Source organism: Monodon monoceros, unplaced genomic scaffold, assembly GCF_005190385.1.
Source record: "Monodon monoceros isolate NGI ecotype Baffin Bay Population unplaced genomic scaffold, NGI_Narwhal_1 Super_Scaffold_1, whole genome shotgun sequence".
Classification (NCBI taxonomy): domain Eukaryota; kingdom Metazoa; phylum Chordata; class Mammalia; order Artiodactyla; family Monodontidae; genus Monodon; species Monodon monoceros.
The window spans coordinates 59,071,088-59,090,196 of record NW_021703765.1 but is presented as its reverse complement, the minus strand read 5'-3'; the positions used below and the strand labels follow the sequence as shown (position 1 = coordinate 59,090,196).

General features: G+C 53.7%; 1 protein-coding gene across 1 annotated transcript; it reads right to left on the bottom strand.

Moving 5' to 3' along the window:
* Window positions 1–2,141: 2,141 nt before the first annotated feature.
* On the bottom strand, window positions 2,142–12,243 carry TUBB6 (tubulin beta 6 class V). Its single transcript, XM_029234518.1, has 4 exons — window positions 12,140–12,243; window positions 11,744–11,852; window positions 10,116–10,226; window positions 2,142–3,457 (listed from the first exon to the last, which is right to left on the bottom strand). Exons 1-4 carry the CDS (start codon window positions 12,194–12,196, stop codon window positions 2,394–2,396), a joined length of 1,341 nt encoding a protein of 446 aa, XP_029090351.1. The 5' UTR covers window positions 12,197–12,243; the 3' UTR covers window positions 2,142–2,393.
* Window positions 12,244–19,109: the final 6,866 nt, after the last annotated feature.

The following is a 19,109-nucleotide window of genomic DNA, read 5'->3' as shown; positions in this document are numbered from 1 at the left end:
ATTATGCTTGGACTACTTCTCAGAAAATGTAACGGGAAGGAATTGAATGACGTCACTGTTAGGGTCTCAGGTTTGCGGTTCTCTTCAGCTCCCACAAGATGCTCAGGAAGTCTAGATTTGTTCATCCTGGAGGATGAACTCGGGGTGTGAAGTGTGTTGGCCCAAGTGAGTCAGTGAGCCCGTGACAGCACATCCTCACTCGGCCGACCACGACCAGGCCTTGGTCCCACGTGTGGGTCTGCAGCGGATGTATAACCACCGCTGGACTGTGGGCTGGCAGGCTGGACTGCAGGGCACCGCCACTGGGCTGGGAAGCCTTGCACCTTCCGCGAGGTCACTGTTACTGTTAGAAGGGAGTGATGTGCTGTTGTGGTTCCAGAAAAGCCAGAGTCCACAGTGCCACAGACCTAGGTCAGAACTCACCAGAAGGTGGCCCAAAGAAGATGTAGGTCTTCAAATGCCATTATTTGGACTTGGAGGCACCACATATTTCTGCATTTTTAATACTTTTTAGCTGTCTCCTTTAGCGTTATTCCAGCTTGCTTGTGTGTTCTTGACGCAGATGTGTTGTGGGACGTGACTTGTCAGGTTTCAGGCACAGAACCGGCTGGCGTCCTGGAGCACTGGACCGATGGGGTGGCTGGTGGCCCGGGTGGCCCCCGCCCCCCCGCCCATCCTGGGACCGCTCTTCCGTAGTCCAGCTCGCCAGGCCACAGAAGCACTAACAGCATCACAGCATCCCGGGAGCTGGGGCTGCAGGGGTACCGATCACAGCCTCCCTTCCCTTCCTCACGGGATGCTCTGGGTGCTTGTTGAGTGAGGCTGTTAGATGAGGACAGCCCTGCAGAGAGGGGGCCAGCGTGCGCCACCCCTGCTGAGCCTCCTGGGTGGTGCCAGTCGTGAATCAGGCCTGATGGCACTCGGGTGGTGACCCACATCTCCCCTGCGCTTTTGTATGAGGTGCTGCATGGCCGGCGGCCAGTGGGGCCCGGAGTGGGTGCTGTGGCCTCAGTGCGGCTCCTCTCTACACCCGCGGAGCATGAGTGTGTCGGGGCCTGACTTGGGTTTGGCCTCCAGCCGGCGCTCAGGGCACTTGTCTCTCCTCCAAGGTCCGTCAGACCTAGTGAGGGTCCAGCATAGATGGCAGCGGTGAGAGATTTTCACCGTAGTCTCACAAAATGGTTAGATTTTTGCAAAAACAGGATCTCACCTCGGTTCAAGCCATGTTGCGTGTTTTGTGGGTCACTTTGTCCAAGGCGCAGCGGATACAATTACAGAGGGCCACCGTGGGGCAGGGGCTCAGCTCAGCAGTTCCTCAGGGACCCACGAGGGGTGGGGAGGCTGGTTAGGGGGTCCAGCACTAGCATTAAAATGCTTCCACCCGGAGTGACACGCTTGTGTTCCCTGGGCTGAAGCAGCTGGGCTCACAGTGCCCTCCAGGGGGAAGAAGCCAGAACCTGGGAAGTGAGCCTGCTCGCCCCATGGAGGCTGAGCCTAAAAGGCGTCTTAGGGAGCAGACACCGTGAGTTGGGGGTGGGGGGGGGGGGGATCCTGTGCCCTGTGTGGGGCCTGCCTGCTGGTCCTGCACCCCCAGAAGGAAGCACAGCAGCTCCCAGAGCCGCCACCTGGCCCCCCACCCACCTTGAGCTTGTGTGTCCCCAGCTTTGGCTGGAAGCCTGAGGGTCATATCCTGTGGCTCCTCCAAATCTCAGCCAGGTTGTTAGGGGAGGCTGGGTGGACTAGCCTAGGGCCGTACGCAGGAAAGATTCGTGGGGGCGTAAGTGCTGGGGACATACAAATGGGGACAAGGGCTTTTATTTGGGGATGCGCTGCTTTCCATAGCTACCAATTAAAGAATCTCAGGGCTGCCCGAGAGCCTCCAACGCAAGAGAAGCCCCTCCCTGCGTGGAGTGGGCTGTCAGGGCTGCACCCCGGGAAGGGGCGGGTGCTGTCGGGGAAGCAGAGGCTGGAGAGACAGAGGGGCACTTAGGGTTTATTGTGACCAGGTTGTTCCCGAGTTCAGAGCTGCACGTCCAGTACGAGGCGGCACCTTGCGGCTCCAGGTGTCATCACAGGATGAAACACACGGTTTCTAACCCCCTAATTCCCAGACATGGTTGAACACTTAAGAGAAGGTGAGGTTTATTTATTTAGCCCTTTATTTATGGCCCATGAGTTCCTTCAAGTCCTCTCTGGTCTGATGTTTGGGTAGGGATGCCAGTCCCCACTCTTCTGATGTCCTTCATCCCGGATGACGGACAGGACAGTCTCGCTGCCTCTGCGAGGGGCCCGTCCCCACACACTCAGACCAGGGCTCCCCTCAGCGGCCAGGAGACTCACCAGGGTTGGAGGAAGGACCTCTGAGCCGCGGCGTCCGAGGCAGGGACGCGCCTCTATTCGTTGACCTCCTCCTCGTCGTCCTCAAAAGCTTCCTCGCCCTCGTCGGCCGTGGCGTCCTGGTACTGCTGGTACTCGGACACCAGGTCGTTCATGTTGCTCTCGGCCTCAGTGAACTCCATCTCGTCCATGCCCTCACCCGTGAACCAGTGCAGGAAGGCCTTGCGCCGGAACATGGCCGAGAACTGCTCCGAGATGCGCTTGAACAGCTCCTGGATGGCCGTGCTGTTGCCGATGAAGGTGGCGGCCATCTTCAGGCCGCGCGGCGGGATGTCGCACACGGCCACCTTCACGTTGTTGGGGATCCACTCCACGAAGTAGCTGCTGTTCTTGTTCTGGATGGCCAGCATCTGCTCATCCACCTCCTTCATGGACATGGGGCCCCGGAACACGGCGGCCACGGTCAGGTAGCGGCCGTGGCGGGGGTCACAGGCCGCCATCATATTCTTGGCATCGAACATCTGCTGGGTGAGCTCGGGCACCGTCAGCGCCCGGTACTGCTGGCTGCCACGGGCGGTGAGCGGGGCAAAGCCGGGCATGAAGAAGTGCAGGCGTGGGAAGGGCACCATGTTCACGGCCAGCTTGCGCAAGTCGGCGTTGAGCTGGCCAGGGAAGCGCAGGGAGGTGGTGACCCCGCTCATAGTGGCCGACACCAGGTGGTTGAGGTCCCCGTAGGTGGGCGTGGTCAGTTTCAGTGTGCGGAAGCAGATGTCGTACAGGGCCTCGTTGTCGATGCAGTAGGTCTCGTCCGTGTTCTCCACCAGCTGGTGCACGGAGAGGGTGGCGTTGTAGGGCTCCACCACCGTGTCCGACACCTTAGGAGAGGGCATCACGCTGAAGGTGTTCATGATGCGGTCGGGGTACTCCTCGCGGATCTTGCTGATGAGCAGGGTGCCCATCCCGGACCCGGTGCCGCCGCCCAGCGAGTGGGTCAGCTGGAAGCCCTGCAGGCAGTCGCAGTGCTCGCACTCCTTCCGCACCACGTCCAGTACGGAGTCCACCAGCTCGGCGCCCTCCGTGTAGTGGCCTTTGGCCCAGTTGTTCCCGGCGCCGGTCTGTCCTGGAGTCAAGCAAGAGAGGGGACACGGTTCAGACAGGGCTATGGGGCGGGGGGAGCTGCGCGGGGCCATTAGTACATTTAAAGTGTGTTAGGAAACGATTAGATAACAGAGCGAGGGTTGGGCCCCGGTCCCCCTCACTGCAGGAGCGTGGGAGGGCAGGCAGCTGCTTCAGACAAGGAAAATCTGCGTTTTAAGATGTACGTGTGTTCTGACCTGGTAATTCCATTCTTGTTTTTAAGTAGATAATTCTCCCACAAGGTAAAAGACAAAGAGAACAGAAAGTATACATTAAAAAACAAATTGCTTTCCCCTCTCCTTTGGGCTCTCTGAATTTTGTACTACGCACAAATACTTCCTTTTCGAAACAGTAATACTTTCTCATGTTAACTGGGCTTCTCGTTCATCATCCAGAATTATGGTTGCAAAAGTTTCTGAGCACCCACTATTTCGCACCTGTAATTAAACACCCAGCACAGGAAGTCATTCCTGCCCTCAAATTGCTTCTAGTCAGTCGTGGTAAGATTAACATGTGTGAAACTCTTTGTATTTTTTCCAAGGAGTTCAAGTAACTAGAAAGAGACCTTCTCGTTAGTCTGTTTTGGGTTTTTTGTTCGTTTTAAACAACGGTGCTTTTCCCCCAACATGCTTATTTCTACTTTACTCTATGGAAGAAATTTTTAATCTGAAAGGTTGGCTGATCAATTTAAAATCCTAACTTTCAGTTCACTTCGTTATAAAATGGAAGCTCCATCAGTAGACAAAGCATTTTTTCCAAGCTGTATACACAGGCCTGTGTTTGTTTGAATGGATGCACTTAGAAAGATCTGGCAAAGAGGACCGGGAGGAACTTATTTTCGTTTTTGCTTTTCTGGACACTGCGCATTTCCTGTAATGCAGTGCTCTTCAGACACCACTGCTCTGTAGCCCTGAAAATATTTAAAAACTACATACCCCAACATTAAGCTGACATCTAACGTCTTCACAAATTCAAATAGTTGCAAATGATATTTTAATTTCCGAGATACTATAAATACTCCCTTTTGAAAACAAACATGTTATACATCATTCTATTAAATGTATCCCACAGAGTCCATGTAAAAATCAGGAATAGGGAATTCCCTGGCGGTCCAGTGGTTAGGGCTTGGCAGATTCACTGCCGCAGCCAGGGTTTGATCCCTGGTCGGGGAACTAAGATCCCACAAGCCGCGCGGCGTGGCCAAAAACAACAACAACAACAAAAAAAAAAACAGGAATAAATCCTAAGTTGAAATTGATTTAAAAAAAAATTCCTATGATCACAAGGTGTTTAAAATGTCAATAACTGTATTCTTTTCAATTAGTTCATTTATCCAAGTGTGAACATCAGATATTGCCAGAATGATACAAGGTTTGGCATCCTTTTTTTTTTTTTGGCCACACCACACCACATGTGGGATCTTCCCTGACCGGGGATTGAACCTGTGCCCCCTGAAGTGGAAGTGCAGAGTCTTAACCACTGGACCACCGGGGAAGTACTTGGCATCCATTTTATTTCTTTTTCTTTGTTTTTACATATATAAATACTGAGAAGTCTTGTTCACATAAATATGTAAATGGAATCAGTTGTATTCTAACAATGTCATTGAATTATTTGATCTTCAGAGTTAAATGCCAAAAATCAAATAGTGTGCTTCCCTGGTGGCGCAGTGGTTGAGAGTCCGCCTGCCGATGCAGGAGACGCGGGTACGTGCCCCGGTCCAGGAGGATCCCACATGCCGTGGAGCGGCTGGGCCCGTGAGCCATGGCCGCTGAGCCTGCGCGTCTGGAGCCTGTGCTCCGCAACGGGAGAGGCCATAACAGTGAGAGGCCCGCGTAACGCAAAAAAAAAAAAAAAAATCAAATAGTGATCTATCATCAGAAAGTATTTTTAGGGACTTCCCTGGCTATCCCACATGCCACGTGGCACAGTCAAAAAGAAAAAAAAGTATTTTTAAACATCTTTCAGCCCAAAACTCAATTTTGTGGAAAGCAGAATTGGAAACACCTGACTTGCATCAATCACACTTTCCTTCTGTTGGTCCAAAAGGCTTTTGCACCAAGACTTACCTAATCCTTTCAATGAAAGGCTCTTTGTGTGGTCCCGTATACTTAGACAGGGTTGGAAATTTTGAAATAATTCCAACACAACTTTGCAAATATGGTTTTTAACGAAACGTTTTAAATATATTTTTGTCAAAATTTTTAGGTTGCAGATTTAGCTTATTCAGGTTGTAAAAACTATTGGCCATGTAACCTAACTGGCAAAGGCAGCCCTCATTATCAGAGCGATTCTGTCGATTGGACTTACTTTCTGTCAGAAAAACATGACTTTAATGTTCAACTCAAATCAATATGTTAATATGCATTTTAAGGAATATTAGAGAAACCACTGGGAACTGAATTCTAGAGCACACTGTAAGGTAAGTTACAAAAAGCAGTAAAATCAAAGTAAATGATGCAGAGATTTAAAGATAAATTTAAAAGACAAGGCATTGCCATTTCTCATTAACTGGTAATTAGGCAGTGTAAGGTGCCGCTAAAATGGTCAGCTGTTGAGGAAGCAAGGAAGGCTATTTAAAGGCCTTGTATTTCTTCAGTTTGGGTATATCAAATTTGGTTTTGAAAAGAATCATGTATTATAAAAAATTTTAAAATAAATCCATCAGCCCCCTTATCAAACTTTCCCTACATATCGAACAAAAGAGACCACGGTGGTCCCACTGCTGAAGGTGGAGCCGGCAGGGGATTCAGCTGCGTCAGGCGGACTCGGAAAACAAGAGGAGCAGAGGGGCCAAGGCGCTGCTGGCACATGCTGTGCAGACCTCTCCCCCGTTACTCCAAAGACACTCCCTTGATTTCTGTCTACACCCACTGGTGGCAACAATTCACCACCACCCCCGTGCACCGATAGGGGAAACAGCTGTGGCAGTGACACAGCCGGGGCTGCCCCTGGAGACCCGCCTAGCACCACAGCAGAAGGAAGGCTCTGGGCGCTTGGGGGCAGGGCCTGTTCTCGGACACCCCCGGATTCTGCAGTTATCCCGGGGGGCAGCCTCACACATGGGGAAGGAGTCTTAGCTCAAATGTCTTTGGATCTTGCACAGCATTTATCAGTGCTAAGCCCTGTGGGGTAAAGTGCAAGTCTGTAAAAGAAGAACCACGGGAATTCTGTGATTCTTCAGTAAGTTTAAGATGTACTATGAGTGATTCGTACCTTATACCAAGGGAATCCCTTCGGGAAGCATCTAAAGAAGTCCTACAAATCCATAAGGACAACGACAGCCTTTAGGAAGAAGGGCAAAGATATAAGCACAGATCGCAGGGAGGGAAGTGCAAGTAACAAACCCATGGCATACTCCTCATGAGGGAAATGCAAACTAAATAAGGAGATTCGGTTACCCTCCACGAAGCTGACAGAGCTCAAAAGCTTGGTAACACCGTGCTGACGGGGGTCTGGGGCAAGGCCCTCCCACACACACTGGAGCCACTGGGGGCATGAGGAGGACGGGCCTCCACAGGGGGCAAGTCAGCGACAAGGATCAAGGTTGGTCCCATTGACTCAGCGAGTCTACCCAAAACGTGCAGAATGACACGTGGACAGAGACTCACCAGGGAGCAGTTTGTAATAGTGAAAAGGTCAAGAGCTAAATATCTATGAGCAGAGGACTGGTGACATCAGCGAGGCCATCGAGCCGGGGGGGGCAGAGATGGACAGACTCCAGAGGGGCAGCCTTGAGTCCTGCCACGGCCCCTTGGGGCGTTTCCCCCCCAGCAGGTAACTGCATTCTCGCTCGGGAACACAGACTCCCTTTATGGTGAAACCTGGCTGGCTGCCTTCTCGTATGAGGCTGGAAAACCATCACGTCCTTCCTAGGCCCCCACGACTCTCGCACCTCCCCACCAAGCCAGCACGCGCCGGGCCAGCCTCCCGCCTGGAGCTTGGTGAAGAGCAGATACACCTTCAGCTGGCCCGAGGGACTAAGAATGATTTCACTAAACAGCGTGGAAACCAATGACCGGAGTGCAGTAGGGACACCGGGCAACAGGCAGCCACAGCCAGTGAAGCCCCTTGGCCTTGACCCTCCCCTCCCTCCAGCTCACACCATCCACTTGGCTTCCTCGGTGTTTACAGCATGATCAGCCATGAGGTTTTCTCGGCCATTGACAAAAGAAGGAAGCTGGAGGCTTCTGAAAATATTTTGCCACTGTCTCATAGCAACAGACGTTCCCAGTTAAATATTTGGGGGTCAGGAGTTGAACATCTTCTGCAATAGAGGTTGGGACATTAACCAGTGGCTCCAGATTGTAGAACACAAAACTGCAACAGATCCCAGGGGCCTCAGAGCCCACCCCTGGTTCACCTCCAGCTCACACGGGGTGTGGGGTAAAGCTTAGGGCTACGTGCTCCCGGACTCCCCTCCAGCCCTGAATCTGGAAGAGAAAGTTACACGTACAGAGAGGCCTAAGGTCAACCTTCCTGGTGCTTCGCTTTGTGCCACAAAACTCTCTCCCACTAATAGGCATGACTGCTATGCAACAAGCAGTTTGTTAAGAAAAAAGTGGGGTTTTCTAAAGCATATTCATGTTTAAAACTCAAATGCAGAGAACTTCCACTTTTAAAATTACACTTACTTCAAGTCAGTGTTTTTTTTTAAACTACTTCAAACTATATTTGAAAATGGAATGACGCTATTTTTTTTAATTCACCAACTCTGAAGGCAATGGGGGTGAACCATCTCCATTCACAAGCAACTCGGCCTCTTTTATTAACTGGAGAATGACTTAAAAACAATTGTTGAGCCTAACAGCACACCACAGTGCGTTCAGACATTCTGGGTCCTCTCCATGCCCCATGGCAAACATGTTATTTTCTTAGTTAAAAATTGTGTCAACTTTTAAAAATTTCTATCAAAGCTGTTTCACATCAGTACCATCTTCGTTCCCCTAATTTGGTAGAATATCTCTATTAAGGCTGTGAGTACTGCTGTCTGATACAACTTTCTGCAGTGATGGGACTGTTGTGTCTTTGCACTGTCCAATATGGCAGCCACTAGCCACACTTGGCTATTGAGCACTGGGTGTGTCGAGTACAACTGAGGAAGTAGACTGACTGTATTTAACTTCAATTAAATTTAAATAGCCACATGTAGCTAGTGGCTACCATATTGGATGGTAGGATCTTGAAGCATCTTTGCTTGAGAACAATTATGTAAAGTCTAGTTTAGCAAAAGGTAAAGAATATAAATGTCCCTATTTGTAGACTATAAAAATACTGGTAATTTAGACTTTTTGATGTAATAAAAGGGGCACCAGAGACCTTTGTCCTGGTCTATTTGAAATATCAAAGGTGACAAAAACGCTTGAACAAATTATCAGAAGCTTCGCCTGTCCCATTGCCTGTGTAGGTTGTCATTGTGATGGGGAAGGGGATGATACCAAGAGGACTCATAAACTTCGTGAACATGTACCTCGCTGAAGGTATCTTGCTCTACCTTTATAACAGGTCACTGCCTGATTCTAATACAAGGGAATCAGTTCATGTACCAATAAAATCTTCCAAGATTCTGCCTCCTCTTGTACACTTTGAAGTAACCTTGACTCCCAAAACCATGGCTCCAAGGTGAAAGAGGCTGGTCACACTAACATTAAACTTCGTTTAATTTTATATAATTTCTTCAGGAGTTTGCAGAGGAACAGGCGCTGCCATCATTTTCTGGGTGGAGGAAGGGGGAAGGAAGATTTGCCCAAATCCAATAAAACTAATAAATTCATATGGCACCAACCTTTGGAAAGAAAGCAGAACAACTGTCTATAGATGATGGAAGAAGAAATATAAACACACTGAAGTTAAAAGATGAGCAACATAAAATCCAAAGACAAATTATTACCATATTAGGATAGTCATTTATGAGAGGGAAAAATAAGTTAGTGTCTAAAAATTTTCAAAATGAAGAACTATCACCAGTAAGCATTTCATTTAGAGAATCAAAGGTTACTTTTCCCCAAGAGGGTACTTTTCTTTTTTTTTTTTTTTTTTTTGTGCGGTACTCGGGCCTCTCACTGTTGTGGCCTCTCCCGTTGCGGAGCACAGGCTCCAGACGCGCAGGCTCAGCGGCCATGGCTCACGGGCCCAGCCGCTCAGCGGCATGTGGGATCATCCCGGAACGGGGCACGAACCCGTGTCCCCTGCATCGGCAGGCGGACTCTCAACCACTGTGCCACCAGGGAAGCCCAGAGGGTACTTTTCTTAAAGAAGCTGTCTATGATGGGGCTGGGGACTGCTGATTTCCATTCTAAGCTTTTCTACACCACGTGATGTTTTTAATCTTGCACCCAAATTAGCTGGATGTTTAAAAAGTAAAAAAGAGGGGGCTTCCCTGGTGGCGCAGTGGTTGAGAGTCCGCCTGCCGATGCAGGGGACACGGGTTCGTGCCCCAGTCCGGGAAGATCCCACATGCCGTGGAGCGGCTGGGCCCGTGAGCCATGGCCGCTGAGCCTGCGCGTCCGGAGCCTGTGCTCCGCCAAGGGAGAGGCCACAACAGTGAGAGGCCCGCGTACCGCAAAAAATAAATAAATAAATAAATAAATAAATAAATAAACAAATAAGAGGAAGAAGAAAGCAGGAAAGACAGAACCTACCGAAGATGAAGTTGTCAGGCCGGAAGAGCTGCCCGAAAGGCCCAGACCGCACACTGTCCATGGTGCCCGGCTCCAAGTCCACCAGGGCGGCCCTGGGCACATACTTCTGAGCTGGAAGAGAACAGAGCCCACCCACAAGGGTCAGTCTCTGGTTCCTAAGGCAATGGACTTCCCGGGAGCAAGTCCCACCAGCACAGCCGCCTGAGATGTACAGAGCGGGCTTTCTTAGAGTCACAGAATCTCAGCCCTGGGGGAGGGGAGCCCCAGAGAACACAGTCGACCGTGGACTTGTCCGGATGAGGAAGCCAGCCCGGCACAGGGCACAGGAAGTTCCTGGAAAAGGCAGGATGAGAAACGAGGTCTTCCGACCTCCTGCCACCTGTATTTTCCAGTTCTCACCCGTGGGCAGTTCTACTTTTTAGCTCCATGGAAATCGTACTTGCTGCAGCGAGTGGCAGAGCTGCTGGGACACTTTGGCACCTCCCTCCCTCACATGCACGTGAACCCACGAGCGAGTCTGAGCACCTGTTCCAGGTGCGTCCACGGCTGTTTCCCGGGAGACTGTCTCATTTATGGACAAGTGTGGCCGTGTGCCGTTTCATCTGTAAGCACATGCTCACACCAACTGGGCAAGAAACTGTCCCCATGAGGGTGGGGTCACTAGGACTGCATTGGGAACTGCTCTACAACCCATCCTGCTACGCACACACCCAGGCTGAAGAAAGAATGTCACCAGGCTAGGCCTGAGGGTGACCAGCAAGTGCCATGTATATTGCCCTCTTCTCAGTTCCATCCAGGAATCTCACCATCCATGTCCTGCTGTTCCAGACCTTTTTAAAACCCAGTAATTTATGTGTCCTGTTCTTCCCAGCTCTCATGTGGACAAGCAGTAGTAACTCCAAAGACGGAGCGTGATTATCTCTGGGGCAGGGGACACATGCATATGGAAGGGCAGCTCCTGTCACTTCCTGGGTGTTCTTTCAATGTCTTAGTTTTGTGTTGTCTTGTGAAGGGCATGTATCACTTTTATAATAAACGTTGTTACAAAAATAAAGTATAACGTAACCACCATATAGATGTAGCTACCCAGGACAAGGGTGATACTATTCTCAAACTTGGATAAACCACAACCTGGAATTTTTACTAAACTCCACCAGATAATGACACTCTCTGTCTGTAGTTGCAGCTTCCAGTGGATGTAAAGTCTTTTTGGAGGTCTGCAAACGGCCAGAAAAATCATTTGAGGGAGTGTTTTTCAAAGTTTTAGCCAAAAACTTTCATTAAGAAATAAAATTTTAAAAGATAAAATAAATTTTAATAAGAGCCGGACATGACCCACTAAGCTGATATCACAGCAGCAGCGGGTCCACTTCAAGAGCTCAGACCCACCGGGGAGGACGAGATGCTGTTTGAAATCAACCGACGTCGGATTTCCCGCCCAGAGCGAGGGAGGAGCCCGGCGTCCGGCTACAGCTGGGAGGATTTTTCCAGAGTGAACCACCCACGCGCCGGGCGGCCCCGCGGGTTGGGGAGGGGGAGCATGGCCGGGGTCCCACAGGGCGATGCCGGGGTCCCAGAGAGGGATGGCCGGGGATGGGGGAAGGGCGGGGTCGCGCCGCGCCACTCACACGATGACTCATTGTAGTAGACGTTGATCCTCTCCAGCTGCAGCGTCGAGTCACCCACGTAGCCTCCAGCAGGGTCGATGCCATGTTCGTCGCTGATCACTTCCCAAAACTTGCAAAGGGCGGGGCGGAGGACAGACGGTCAGCCCGGGGCCCTGGCACCCGCGGCTCCCCTAGGGCCGGCCCGGCAGGCGGGCGGCGCGCGGGGAGCGGCCGCAGAATTCCAGGCGCGCCTGAGCTGCCAGCGGGCGCTCCGGGGCCGCGGGGACGGGGAGCGGGGCCGGGTCCCGCGGTGACGTCCCCCTCGGCCGCGCCGGTCCTCCCGCGCTGCCCCGGCCCGAGGGATTAGGGAGGGGCGGGCCGCCCACCCGCAGGGAGCCCGGCCCAGCCCGCGCCCACCTTGGTGCCGATCTGGTTCCCGCACTGGCCCGCTTGGATGTGCACGATCTCCCTCATGGCGCGAGCTCGGCGCTCGCTGCTCGGACAGCGCGGCGACTGCGGACCCAGCAGCTCGGCGCCCTGGACTCGGCGCAAGCCGCCCCTCCCCGACCCCCCCCCAGGCACCCTGGCCAATGGCCGGGCCCGCCCCCCCGGCCGCGCCCCCTCCGCCCCCGCCCCCTGTGCGCCCTCCCCCATCTCCCCGGGCCAGGCCGGGTCTTCCCAGTTTCCGCCTCACACCCCCTCGCCCCCGCGGTCCTTGCGCCTTCCCCCTGCCCCCACCCCGGGCCCCCAGCGGTCTGTGCGCCTCCCTCCGCTCCTCACCGTAGCCAGCGCGCCCTGGGCTCCCCACCCAGGGACCGTTCTTCCCGGGCCGCCTCGACCCTGCGCGGTCCCGGAAGGGAGAACAGACCGGGGACAATGGAGGGGCCCCTGCTGGGGGGTCGGTCCGGGAAAAAGCCGGTCCTTGGGGCGCCCACCCGAGTGGGTCGGGGCGGAGACGCAGCGGGCGGGCGGCGGACGGGAAGGACAAGCTCGCCCCCCACCCCTTCGCTGCCCCGCGCGGAGGGAAACCGGAGAGCCCTCGCGGGTTCCCGGACCGCGGGCCTAGGGGTGCACATGGTCCCCGCCCGCCACGGGTTCAAACCCAGCGTGTAGAGGTCTGTGGGACACGGGAGTGGAGTTTTTCGGGGCGACTCTGACCCCCGCCCCCCGACTCAGGCTCCGGCACGGGTTCTTACGTCTCCGCCCTACTGTATCTCCGTCTCGAAATACAGGTGCCCTTCGGTACTGAGCACTTGGAACAGTTTGTGATGGAGTTTGATTAAAGTGAACACATGGCTGGACCTGAAAACGAACACACACACACACACACACACACACACACACACACACACACACGCCCTGCACAGTTTACGCAGCCTCTCCATCCGGAATCTGGGAGGAAAGGCTCTTTGTCGGCCCTGGAAGGGGCAGGGGTCTGGGCTCTCCGCCTGGCTCCCTCACTTTCCCCATTGCTGGGTCGGGGCCTCCCTTGCTGTTGGGAGGGGGTGTGGACGCGGACCTCCTGCGTGTGAATACGTGCGAAGCTGGAGGAGGGAGGAAACTTCAATCTTACGGAGCTCATGTGTCTTCTCTCTCCGCTGGGGCCACGGAAAGTCGGGGGTTCTGCTGTGCAAAGCTTGGTTTCCTGTTCCTTTTACAAGGTGCAGCCTAACCTTTCTGAACCCCCGCCCTCCCCTTCCCCAGTGTTTGCCCACAGCCCCTCCAGCAGGTAAGCAGTCTTCACTCCTTAGCTGCTGGCATCAGGGTTCTGGGTCCCCCACCCTACCTTCTCGGTGGTCCTCAACCCCCAGGGGATGTCACCCCAGCAGCCTGGGCCCCCGCTGCCAGCCTCCCAGGGGCACGGCTCCACCTGACACCCAGGATTCTCCAGGCCACTCCTGTGGGCAGCCCAGCTGGCCAGGCGGGGCTCACAGGTATTTCTGTGCCACAAATGCCTCCTGTGTGCCACGCGCGCGCGCGCGTGTGTGTGTGTGTGTGTGTGGTTTGAAAGAAGTGAAGAACTTAAAATGTTTTCTTCTGGAGTTTTTCAAACGTTCCCAATTTCAGGGGTCAGTTTCTTTAACCTTAAGATCCCTGCCCTGTCCCCCTCACCCTCCCCTGCAATGCTGCTTCTCTGCCTTTCTGTAGGTTCCCATACCTCTCTTTACACACAGGGCACCTGGGGAAGCAGGTTACGGGGCACAGCCCTGCCCATGCCCCCAGTCAGGACCCGAGACAACCCAGCAAGCACCCTTGCTTAGCCTGCATGTTGCCATCGCTCAATTTAATTATTGACTCCAAAGAAATGTTCCCTTTATCTGTGTGCTGGTGCTGAGTCTGGTGCAGGGAGTGGAGGGAGGGCCTCTGGTTCCTGGAAGAGCCTGGTCACTCAGTCCCTGTGGAATCAAGCCCCTGAGTAAAGAGAAGTGCCCACGTCAGCAGCTTCAGTGCTTTGTTGAAATGGCCACCTCACCAAAGCTAGTCCTTGGGTGGAATTTGAGTCCAAGGTGTTCACTGGAGCCAGAGAATAGGTGTCGGCATGGCCTCAGGGACACCTGGATTTGATGGGGGGGAGGCTGATTTACTGGAGTTTCTGATGGACTCTCCCTGCTGACCAGCGGCACAGCCTGCCCCCTGCACCATGAGGGGGGAGGGGGAGGTGACGAGGACTCAGTGCTAGACGCTTTTGTACAGAATCTGCACGCCACCCCTCCAAGTTTAGGTGTCACTGCCGCTAAGGCAGGTGGGAGTGAAAGGGTCCCCTGCTCCTAATATGGACGGGGCCCAAGCAAGGGCACAGGCAGGCTAAAGACACAGCAGCTACAAATCAGGCTTGCGGAAACCATTCCCGCGTCCCACGCGGGAAGCATCTCCTGTGCACACCAGCCCTCGGTCCATCTCTTCTCCCCCCCCAACTATGGCCATCCCTGGGCCACATTCCGTGTCACAGTCACTAGTGGGAGGAGGGGGCCCTGAAGCAAGCTCAGGGATGTCTGGGCAGGGAGTCCTGAGGTCCCGGTGGCCCCAAGTGGGAGGGGCACCACCCAGGGCCCCGTCTGGACAGAGTTCTGGGTCCTCACCTCCTGTCTGCTCGCTTTCCACCTCCCACAGCTCCTCGCCCTGCCCTGTTTCCTCCATGGTCACCACGCGGGGTAAGGACCTGGGGCCACTGCCCAGGTCTGGATATAGGTGGGAAAAAGCCCCCCAACCCCGGGGACAGATCTCACTGCTCCCTGCCCGTGTCTGAAAGTCATGATGATGGGGAGGTAGGTTCCATCCTGTCCTCTGCAAATCCTGAGGAGCCCCTGGAGAAAGACCCCAAGGGACCAGGTCAAGCTCTGGGACCAGGCTGGTGATAGCCACCTGTGGCCTTATTTGCAGCTAAAACCCTAGGTTTTGACAAGTGTAATGACATGGGACCATTGTGCTTCTATGTGATGTGACTCTTGGTGGACAAAGGACGGTGCTTGGGATGGGAGTGGCTGTCCACCCGTGCTCTGTCAGGCAGGGGCTGGTGCTGGGACCGGGAGTGGAGGCTGGGCGGTGCCGTGGAGCGGGGCCGGGGGGGTGGGGTGTCGATTCCTGGGACGAGCGGGAAGGGGCCACCGAGTGCCGAGTGTCGAGGCTCTGAACTGACTCTTGGGCTTTTCCACCATCTGCACCTTCAACAAAGCCATTTTGAAGCTGTCAAAGCTCCCTCCCTGGAAGTTCTGCAAAGGGGAGCTCAGGTCCTGCTCATCTAGCGAGTGGGCCCTGGGCCCGTGTCCGTGGAGCCTGAATGTGGCTGGTGGGTCCACCTGAGGGTCCTGGTTACGAGTGGAACCTGCAGACCTATTATATACTGGCCCCCGTCGTGCTGTCTAGGAAAGTAAATTTTCTTGGGTTCTAATTATTTGGAAAAGTCGTATTTCATATATAGTATTTAAACAAATATTTGACCAACCAGAACACCAGGCTCACAGGCCAAGTGGATGTGAGAGGAACACTTATTCCAGAGGCCCAGGGGCTGCGGCCCTGCCCAGTGCGAGGCCCCCGGAGGTCAGGGCCTGACTGCATCCCTCACGTGATCACAGCCGGGCCAGAGACCCAGACCCTGTAACACAGGGTCACAGAGCACCTAATGCTTGGGGTGGTGTGCGGGTTAGACCATTCGGCCCTCTGCCTGATGAGCTGCCCTCTGCCTCATGGATTTCAGTTATTCCACTGAAAAATGAGACCAGCCTTTCCAGGCTCAACATCTCAAACAGCAGCAGCCACCTCCAGTTTTACGTTATGATGAAGAGCCTCCCTTTCTCAACAGGGAAGGTGGCCAGAGTGGGGGCCTCCGGGGGGCTGCCTTGCTGGATGAGCAAGCCACGGGGTGCAGGGCCTTTTATTTCTGTGTAAATCTGATTACAGAAGATCTGGGAAACTCGAAGAGAGTTCAGAATAAAGCCACAAAGATTGTTCAGGATTTTAAAAAGATGAAGGGAGGGGAAAGAACCGCGACAGAGAGACAGTGGCCCTGATGGGATCCAAGTGCTGCGGTTGTTTTCATCTCCAACAGGCCTTTGGAGAACAGGTGTGGAGCGTGGGTCATGTCTAACCGATGTTATTTTAAGTGTGATAACGAGATGTCGGGGGTACAGGCAGCCTGCTTTCACGTGCTTCATAGGAAGGGTGGGCGTGTGTGCTCAGAGGCGAAGAAATGTGGCTGAGTGTTCACAAAGCCCAGCCCAGACAAGGTGTGGGTGTGCATTTTGCTTCGGGATTGTTCTTTCAACTCTCCCGTCGGTTTGGAAACTGCAAATGAAATTGTGGTGGTGGAGGATGAACTGAAGGATTTAGCCGGCCAGTGGGGAGCACAGCCAGCCGGCAACAGTCCCAGGGCTCTCTAGCTGATGGCGTGGTGATGGGCTTTGCTTCCTGACTGGGGACAGAGAGGGTCAGAGGAGTGTGGAGTGGCCGGAGGCCAGGATGGCAGCTCCCAGGGACAAGGAGGATGTCCCTGAAGGGCTTCCAAAGGCTGGAGGTCTTCAAAACCAGGGCAGGTTCCCTTGGTCCACAGGAGCCAAGTGTGTGTGGGGGTGGCATGTGAATCCCTATTCCTTCCATGATGGTTACCAGGCAGCTGGGGACACAGCTCCTTCGGGTCCAACCCAACCCACCAGCGTGAGCTGTGTGTCTGTCCTGTGCCGGCATTGTGCTGGCTGGGATGCAGTCAACAGCCAGGCTGCCCAACTAGTAGGACAACTGGACATCAAAGGAGGCTGGGCTCTCGCTCGCAGCTCTGCCCGCCCCACCTGCCTCTGTGTTGGGTTCATCCGGACGGTGGTGAACAGGTGACAGGCACCCCCACACACACACACCCCACCTCGGCCGATCTTGTGCAGGGTTGGGAACAAAAGTACAACTCCATTTTCTGTGCCTTTTCTAGACAAGAGTCCAGACAGGGAGGGATGTGTGAAGGTAAACCCATGGAGGGCCAGAGGAAGGCCACACAGAGGGTGACTGCAGCCTGTTTTGTTCTACGCGCGCACGGGAAGTGAATTGAAACTCTGAGGAGATGCTCAACCCTGCCTCCTGGAAGCTCTAGATTCAGACAAGTCAGTCTCCTCATTTGCAGGTGAGTGAGTAGGACCAGACTGTCTTTAAATTCCCTGCCAGCTCTCACACCCTACGACTGATCAACACCCATCCTAAGTTACATCAGACAAAACCCAGCTCACCTAAAATGCAATCTGATAGTCCCGAGTCATCTGTTTTTAAGGAAGTAGTGAGCATGTATCCAGGAAGTGCACAATGAAGAAGAAATTCATGTATAAAGCTGTCTAGAAAATCAAATTTATAACAGATGTGATCGGATGGTAACAGAATTGTTACGACGTTCTGTAGCAAAGAGGAACAATGTCTCACCCGTAACGAACCCAATGGCTTTCACCAGCCAAGCCTCACCCTCTGCATTCCTTATTTTCCGAAATTCAGGTCAGCTCCATCCTGACCACTTTCTCTGATCCCCAACTTCAGCTTCTTGTAAAAGGATGGGCTCTGAATGGAGTGACAGAACCATGGGATCTGGTCCCCCGTGACCACCTGACAAGCTGTGTGACCACGGAGCCCGTTTCTCCCTCTGCAGCACATGGGGGTCAAGGGCTCTGCAGCCAGGTGTCCAGAGCTTCCCCCCACCCCGGCCCCTTATCTCAAACACACAGGCAGGATGTGCGGGGCTGGGGCAGAGGCAGCAGCCATCAGCGAGGAGGGTGGAGGGGACACAGTGCTGGATGGGGTGGGGGTCCGGGGGCCACCAACTGAGAATAGCTCTGGAGGGTTCCCATCAGGGGCTGGGGAAGGGGAGGTGAGGAGACACGCCTTCACCAGGGTTTTTTAAACCAGCTGAGGTCCAGCAGCTTTCAGGGCTGGCCTTGGGCAGGTAATATTTTTAAAAATAGTCTTTATATTATTTTTCCCTTAAAAACTAAAGATGGGGCTTCCCTGGTGGCACAGCGGTTAAGAATCCTCCTGACAATGCAGGGGACACGGGTTCGAGCCCTGGTCCTGAAAGATCCCACATGCCGCGGAGCAACTAAGCCCATGCACCACAACTACTGAGCCTGCTCTCTAGAGCCCGCGAGCCACAACTACTGAAGCCTGCGTGCCTAGACCCCGCGCATTGCAACAAAGAGCAACCCCGCTCGCCGTAACTAGAGAAAGCCCACGTGCGGCAACAAAGACTCAACACAGCCAAATAAATAAATAAAACAACTAAACGATGAGTTTTGCAAGATATGAGGTCCTGGAGATCTGTACCCAACAATGTGGACACCACTGAACTGAACACTTAAAAACGGCCACAATGGTGCATTTCAGGTGATGTGCTTTTTACCACAATTTTTAAAAAGGAGAGTAATAGACAAGCTTCAGAAAAGTTGGAAAAGACTGAAAACTAACAAAAGACAACATCCAACCCCCAAACACCATTAATTAATTAATAACATTTGGACACACTTCCTGCTGTCTTTTCTTAGCCCTGATGTCCCTCCCTCTAAGAGGAAGGCCTCTGCGGGGACTGCAGGCCAGACCCCATCCAGGTAGAGGTGGCCCGGGAGCCGCAGGACGGCACCCAGCTGAGGGGGGGTGGGGGGGAAATGGGTGGTGCTCTCCTACTGGCTCTGCCCCGCATGCCTCCCCCTGCCATTTCATCTGCACCCCCCGCAGGAGAGCTGCAGTGTTCTCTGTCCCCTTCTCTGTGACTTCTGCTGTGTCCTCTCCTTGGGGACATTGGGGCACATAACTCACCACTAAGAAAGGTCAGTGCCACGGGGAGTCTGAGGTCAGGCAGGTGGGCTTCATTTCGGCTCTGCCGCAGGGAGACGTGGGCCGTAATTGCAGCCCCGCAGGGTGGCTGGGC